Source organism: Pyrus communis, chromosome 15 (assembly GCF_041283825.1).
Source record: "Pyrus communis isolate YQ-2024b chromosome 15, ASM4128382v1, whole genome shotgun sequence".
NCBI lineage: Eukaryota > Viridiplantae > Streptophyta > Magnoliopsida > Rosales > Rosaceae > Pyrus > Pyrus communis.
The window spans coordinates 27,928,237-27,935,212 of NC_142579.1; the positions used below are offsets into that span (position 1 = coordinate 27,928,237).

General features: G+C 38.5%; 2 protein-coding genes across 11 annotated transcripts; one reads left to right on the plus strand and one right to left on the minus strand.

Annotated features, from left to right (window-relative positions):
- Nucleotides 1-369: 369 nt before the first annotated feature.
- Nucleotides 370-2,834, plus strand: LOC137745205 (protein ACCELERATED CELL DEATH 6). Its single transcript, XM_068485121.2, has 3 exons — nucleotides 370-1,207; nucleotides 1,442-1,965; nucleotides 2,051-2,834. The coding sequence occupies exons 1-3, from the start codon at nucleotides 451-453 to the stop codon at nucleotides 2,747-2,749; spliced, it is 1,980 nt and encodes a 659-aa protein (XP_068341222.2). The 5' UTR covers nucleotides 370-450; the 3' UTR covers nucleotides 2,750-2,834.
- LOC137745213 (protein GET1) lies at nucleotides 1,928-5,095 on the minus strand. 10 transcript variants are annotated; one of them, XM_088686747.1, is made up of 9 exons: nucleotides 4,862-5,095; nucleotides 4,635-4,714; nucleotides 4,374-4,450; nucleotides 3,932-4,002; nucleotides 3,741-3,822; nucleotides 3,556-3,605; nucleotides 3,224-3,297; nucleotides 2,827-2,910; nucleotides 1,928-2,597 (listed from the first exon to the last, which is right to left on the minus strand). In XM_088686747.1, exons 1-7 carry the CDS (start codon nucleotides 4,976-4,978, stop codon nucleotides 3,226-3,228), a joined length of 549 nt encoding a protein of 182 aa, XP_088542873.1. In that variant the 5' UTR covers nucleotides 4,979-5,095; the 3' UTR covers nucleotides 1,928-2,597; nucleotides 2,827-2,910; nucleotides 3,224-3,225. The 10 variants fall into 10 exon arrangements, with proteins under 10 accessions (XP_088542873.1, XP_088542866.1, XP_088542871.1 ...); XM_088686740.1 differs by having other exon boundaries at nucleotides 3,556-3,600; nucleotides 3,721-3,822; XM_088686745.1 differs by having other exon boundaries at nucleotides 1,928-2,629; nucleotides 3,556-3,600; nucleotides 3,721-3,822.
- Nucleotides 5,096-6,976: the final 1,881 nt, after the last annotated feature.

Sequence of the window (6,976 nt, forward strand, 5' to 3'; positions counted from 1 at the left end):
AAAAACCCAAAAACAAAAACCTCCAACTCCCCCCCCCCCCCCACGTTCTCTCTCTCCCTCTCTCATTCTCATTTTCTAAAAAAATATGTTCATACACACAAAATGTGTAGGCAAATGCTAGTTTAATTAGAAATAACATATATTATCCTGCCCACCAAACGGGCCGTGAATTAAGAAATGCCATCTTGATTTATACAATAAAACTATGTTTATAAATTACCAACTTGTAAATATAACACACAAAAAAAAAAAAAAAATTCATATTTAAATATACGAAATGGAACCTCGACGAAATTGCTATCCCTAAAAGTCAACGTTGGAAACTGGATTTGATTAATAAAGCTCTTCGGAAGATGTTGATGGAGATGATCCATCCTCTCAAAGATTGCAAGCAACTTCGGATACTTGCAAAGGCTCAGTTTGTCCAAGTACGTGTAAAGAAAAATCAGAATGGATACCTCCAATTCGACTGGTCAGATTGAGAGTGCTGCTGCATTACCATTAGCATCCCCGGGTGTCGATTGCCAGGCTACTCAGCTAGCAGATCAGACCAAGGAGGAACCTACAAAGGGCATAGATCTGGATGTTTTCAACGCTGCGAAACAAGGCAACGTCGATGCCCTAAGGGAACACGGGGAGCATCTTGACCTAAAACTCACTGCAACGAAAAACACAGTGCTCCATATTTACATAGCGTGCTCAAGCAGCCCAACGTTCAACGAATCCGAGAAACAAGTACTCGAGTCAACCAACATCGTGGAGGATATCCTTAAAACTTGTCCAGCACTGCTGTTGCAGCAGAATGAGAGTGGTGAGACTGCGTTACACATTGCCGCGAGACACGGGCGTGCTGGAATAGTTGGAGCTCTGATCCGAGCTGCAAAAGCTCGTCAAGACGACCTCGAGAAAGGGGTGTTATCGGAAGAAGCATGGAAGATGCTCATAAGGGCAACCAACAACGGCAAGGACACGGCCTTGCACGAGGCGGTTCGATTTAATCACTTTGCAGTGGTGGAGATATTTACAAGAGATGATCCAGAGTGTCTGTACACCGCTAATGGTGATGGCGAGACTCCAATTTACATGGCTGTCGAGAGGGGATATTGTGATTTAGTTTATAAGATGATGATTACTTGCAAAAATCCCGTTTACAAAGGCCCTAATGGCAGAACAGCTTTGCATGCTGCAGTCACAATCAATGGCATAGGTACCTGTACATATATAATATGGAGATAGACATATTTTTACTGTTTCCGACCCTTTATTTTTATATAGTATGATGACCTAACGATCTCATAATTTATTAATTTTTTTCATATGTGATCTTTTTGTAGTAAATTAGAATAAAACGGATTCAATTATAAGCAAAAAATTTGGTGAGTCAATAACAAAATGCTTTTTCTTTAATCTAGTTGTATCTTTTGGTGGTTTTATCTTCAAGAAATGACGAAAGAATTGTTGAAGTACACTGAAAAGGCTTTGACGAAAGAAGTAGATGAAAAGGGATGGACTCCGCTACACTACGCTGCATCCATGGGTCACACTTCAATTGTGAAGTCCTTACTAGCAGCTGATAAATCCGCCGCCTACATCGGCGACAATGACAAGGCTACACCTCTTCACGTTGCAGCACTCGGAGGCCATGCAGACGTAATGAAAGAGCTTATCGCTTGTTGCCCTGATTGTTGCGAACTGGTGGACAGGCGCCGTCGCAACGCTCTTCACTTTTGCAGTAAGAAGCGTCATCATCAAGTAGAGCAACTTGTGAGACAAGATCCATGGCTCAGCAACGTCCTTTTGAATGGCAAAGACGAAGACGGGAACACACCCCTCCATCTAATGGCTTACGCTTGGTACAACAACGCTGGGTTCATACGTGATGCTAGGGTTGATAAGATGACATTCAACAAGGAAAATCTCAACGCTCTTAACATCGTTCAAGCTTTGCCTTATTCAGAACAACAAGTATGTAAAGTACATCATTCCCCTTGTGATATGAGTGGTTAAGATCCTTTGTTTACCAATACAACATTACAACTATGTGTTGCAGATATATCTTCAAAGCACATTGAAAGAGATTGGTGCCATACCAGGTCATCGGATTTCAAGCGACAAGGATGGTGGCAGCAGCACAGTCGAGGAAAACATAGGCGGCAGCCAAGTAGAGAAAAACAGAGGTGTTGGCATCGAAGTGAAGGAAGGAAGAGACTCCCATCTGGTTGTGGCTACACTTATAGCAACTGTAACGTTCGCAGCTGGTTTCACCATGCCTGGTGGTTACCAAGCCGAAAAAGGACCAGACCAGGGCTTCGCAGTTCTATCCAGAAATGCAGCTTTCAAAGCTTTTGTGATAACAAATACAATAGCCATGGCTATGTCTAGTTGTTCTGTCATGGTGCTCCTTTTTTGCAGGAATTACACAAGTCTGAGCGGAAAATTGCAGAAAAATTTCCACAATGCATTATCCTTTACTTTGTTCGCCTTAATGGCAATGGTGGTTGCATTCATTACCGGCACATATGTGGTACTGAGTGGTCGTTCGCCAGGACTTGCTGTCGCTACATGTGTGCTAGGATGCCTTTTCTTCTTTGCCTTAGCTAAATCCATGAATATTCCGGTCGTCAAGATACTACTATTAGATGTGCCAAGAATAATGTTCCGGCATAAATTTCCTCGTTCTTTTTTATTCAAGTACATGAGATGCATATTACCATGGGATTACCCGCGTCATACTTTCAATGCGATATGAACAAAATTGGCACAGCGCTCAATTAATTAAGAGCGTTCAGGTCACTTGTACTAGAGAATAAATAATATTTGTCGTACCTTTCTTCTCGTTTGTGAGTTTGAGTTCGCATTGAAGTCTTGAGCTCCAAGTATCATATTTCTTCATTTTCTCTTGGATCCACTCTTAATTCCATCATGGGCATGGTAGCCGGTGATCGCATAGGCATTTGATTACCAAACACAAAAAGCATTACATTGTTTGGCTGGATTTTAATTAAGTAACTTCGAGGAATGGGTTTTCAAGAGGTTAGTTTTTTAAGATAAACAATAAACTCAATTTACACAGACAACCAAAAGAGTAATGCACATCACTGATACAAATTAAATGAGCAGGTAACAATCCTAAGTTCATGACTAAAGATATCGTGAAGCAATAGTCAAAACAAAACCACGTTAACATGTGTATGAAAACTTGACAGCATAGAAATCATCTAACCTCTAGAACTTCGCAAGTCGACATACAAACTTGCTAACCCTGGTAGATAATATCAACCAAGGAATAATTCCTACCTGCAGAACCACATAAGACAAGAATCAGAAGCAATGTTCAAAACTTTATTTAAGATGATTTATATCGCATGCAAATCAAAGACCATCTCTGTTCTTTCTAACCCAAGGTAAGTAATATGCAAACATCAGCAGCGTTCAACACACGAAAGTAACAGTGTACCTAGCGTTGTTTACATCATTTAGTTTCTTACAAGAACACAATATGGCACCTAAACGATATGAGAATTAACAATCAAAAGTAATCCCAACTTTATTTACCATAACATTTTCGTTTACAACTCCCCCAGCCCTCCATGGTATCACCTTCCCTGCACAGCAACAAGATATACAAATCAGAACTTCTATTATTTTATAGATTTTACCGTCTCAATGCTCAATCTAAAAATAGCCAAACAGAAAGAAGAGGGGACTCGGGCAGTATACTCGGAACAAGAACATGTTACCAAAGGGTTGCACAAGTTGTTGCGATATGGACGCAACAGGAACCCTCCAAAACCAGCAAACCAGCACAACATATGTTAAGACCTAAATGGACAACCAAATATATCTATTAAGAAACCTTGTTCAGAAATAATTTATTTTCTATCAGAAAAAGCTAATAAAGACTCTCAAAATCTAAAACACCGAGAACTACCTTTAAGATGAACAAAATTCTCAGATACACGTCGAATGAGAGTTTTATCTCCTTGCCATGTAACTCTTGATCTGGAAGGCAGGTACTACTATTAGAATCTTTCATCCTGGTGGGTCAGGCTACCTAAGTACCCATTACGTACAATCAACTCATAATAACCACACAAGAATCTTTTGATTGAAAATAAAATAAATTAATTGTAAAAAATGGTTGTTGTAAATACATGGAAATAATATGGCATTGAACAACTGCATAAACTTTAAAAACATCATAGCTGTGAAGTGTATGTTTTACCTTACAAACGCAACGTCGATCCAAGGATGTTGCACATAAATACCCTCTGCGACGACATATAGATACGTATGTGTGTTTCAAGAATGCAGGTATGTAATTATATATACTATCAGTATAAAAATATAATTGAAAGGATAGAGTTGCAAACTAGTACAATTTGCAAGTTCCTTCTCCTTAGCAGCTGCAATCCTCCGAAGTTTTACAGCTTGCGCAAAAGTCGACGGCCTGGATTCAAACAAAACGAAGATCACACAACTGCTAAGAATCCAAACTATCGCCTACTACTGTAAAGCTAAAACAATGCATCGCTGCAACTTGCAAGCATCAAAACAATTCTGCCAATCCAAAAAAATAAAATTCCATTTGAAAAATTGGGGAAAATTATGATTGACCAATAAAAATCACTCACAGCGACAAGGAGCTTGCCTCCTTCAAGATGTCTTTAATTTCTCCCCGCAATCGGGTTGCCGTAGCACTCTTCCCTCCTCCCTGCCAACACAAAAAATAACCCAAAATATAGTTTTAATTTCACAATAATTGCAGTTAAAGCATCAAACAAATGATTAAGAGCTTAAATTCGCACCAAATTACGGGTAAATTGTTTGAATGCAAGTGAAAAATCGTTGAGCAAATTACCCTCTTTAACTGCTCTAGCCACCTGGAGAAGAATTCGAAAGCGACGGCGATAACGAATACAATCGGAGCTGCTAACGAGCTCCGGAGCTCCGGTAGGGTTTCTATTACCTCTCCCATGTCTGATTGTTTCCTTTGCTCCGGTGCTTCGTACGAAACACCACCTTCGTTTCGGATTTTTTTACCGGGTCAGTTGCTAGAGACCCAAGTCCAAGAGTCCATTCAATAGAGAATTTGAGTGATCTTAATTCTTTTAATGAATCTAAAGGTATTCAATTAAAATTTTAAATGACTCTCTCAAATTCAATGCGTATTCAACTAGGATTTTAAGATAGTTTATGAAAATCCTTATAAATCTAATATATTCAATTAGAATTTTAAAGAAGTTTAAAGAAATTTATAACATTTCAGGTATATTCAATTAGAATTTGATTTTAAATAATTTCAAAAAGTTGAGAAATTAGAGAGATTTTGCACTGTATTTTAAGCATTTACAAATTTCTCATCTCCCCATGAGATTTTAAAGGAATTGAATCAAAATTTAATCTCTACAAATCAATTAAACTCTATAAAAATACATTGATTTATAAATTCATTAAAATCTCTTCAATTCCTAATTAAATACATCTCCTAAAACTCCATTGGCGCTGGGTATTGGGTAACCCCGATTTAATTGGGCGTGTTGGGGATAAATTGTTCGACAATGTTCCAATCAAGCAAAAAGCCCAATTTTGCCCATATCTGATAAATTCGTGAGTTTTTAGTTCTTGTAGTTGATTTTCTGTTAATACTCTACGTATAAATAATAAGGAAAATAAGTGGCAGAGATTCAAAATAAGAGATTTGAACATTTATGATAATTAAATCTAATAGCTAAATATTTGTAAAATTAAGTAAAACATAGTATTCAAGCCGAAATTTCAATTTTGTTCGCTGTATTTTTAGTTGTATCAAATTTGATCATTTAGTTTTCTAGTTGTTGGAATATGAGAGCAGTTCCACCGTGGGCAATAGCCCGATGGACTGGCTTTCAAACAGGAATATATAGCCCGAGGAAGGTGGTCAAACGTGTGCTGGCGAGGGAGCCCAAGGCTCAAGGGAGAGGCCCGGCTCGAGAGGCCGAAGACAATGTGACAGAAGGTTGACATCAGAGCGACGTCAGCCACAATATAAAATTAATAAAAATAAAAATTATTAATAAAAATGTAAAAAAATAATTAAAAAAATGTAAAACCTAGCAGGCTTCGAACTCAACGGCTCTTGCCGGAGTTCGTCACCGAGGCTGATGATACACCCATAGACAAATGGTAGAGATCCAGTCCCTCCTCCGTCGTAGCTACTACCGCACCCCACATTGCCTTCGCCCCCACGCACTCGCGATCCCCCTCCTTCCACTCGCGCACCCAAATCACACAATTTAGGATTTGTTTTTTTAGGAGAGAGAGAGAGAGAGAGAGAGAGTGAGTTTGGTTAGGGAGTGGGGAAGATCGGGACCGTTGATGGAGGCTGAGCTGGGTGGGATGGTGAAGATGGAGGAAGAGAGGTGGCGGTGGGGGTGGTGAAGGAAGGTTTGGGTGCATTGGGGAGGGGGGAGGGGACATGGGTTGATGGGAAGTTTCCACGCGAAGGGGAGGAAGGATTTGGGTGTGAGTGGTTTTTTTTGTTTTTGTTTTAAATATTTAATTTTTTAATAGAAAGTGGTACAACGAGACCGATTAAAAATTATATCCAAAATTACAAATAAAATTATTTTGTATTATTTAAAAAAAAATAATAATATTTTATTACCTATTGTCAAGGCTATTCATTGTAGGGGTGGATATGCAAAAAACAGTTACTGTTCATTAAGGGTAGTTACTGTTCATTAAGTGTAGTTACTGTTCACTGGGGATGGATTAAATAGTGAATAGCCCTAGGGGGCTTTAGCAACAGTGGAGTTGCTCTGAGAATACCCATAACATCGGTAGTTTGTTGTGGAAATTATCACATTTGTGCCACATATGAGAGTAAACTTGACATATTTCATATAATCATTCTAACGAGTTATTTATTAAAATTATTAAAAATTATAATTGAATACATTTTTATATCAATTTTGATATATTAAAAAAAATTATT

Bases quoted from the DNA above. Each gene is read 5' to 3' on its own strand.
- LOC137745205 (XM_068485121.2), top strand. From the start codon at position 451: ATGGATACCTCCAATTCGACTGGTCAGATTGAGAGTGCTGCTGCATTA. The intron at 1,208-1,441 runs GTACCTGTACAT...TTTATCTTCAAG, and splicing joins AGTCACAATCAATGGCATAG to AAATGACGAAAGAATTGTTG. The intron at 1,966-2,050 runs GTATGTAAAGTA...TATGTGTTGCAG, and splicing joins TGCCTTATTCAGAACAACAA to ATATATCTTCAAAGCACATT.
- LOC137745213 (XM_088686740.1), bottom strand. From the start codon at position 4,978: ATGGGAGAGGTAATAGAAACCCTACCGGAGCTCCGGAGCTCGTTAGCA. The intron at 4,003-4,373 runs GTTTGCAACTCT...CCTGCCTTCCAG, and splicing joins GGAACTTGCAAATTGTACTA to ATCAAGAGTTACATGGCAAG. The intron at 3,298-3,555 runs GTAAATAAAGTT...GTGGTTCTGCAG, and splicing joins TTGTAAACGAAAATGTTATG to GTAGGAATTATTCCTTGGTT.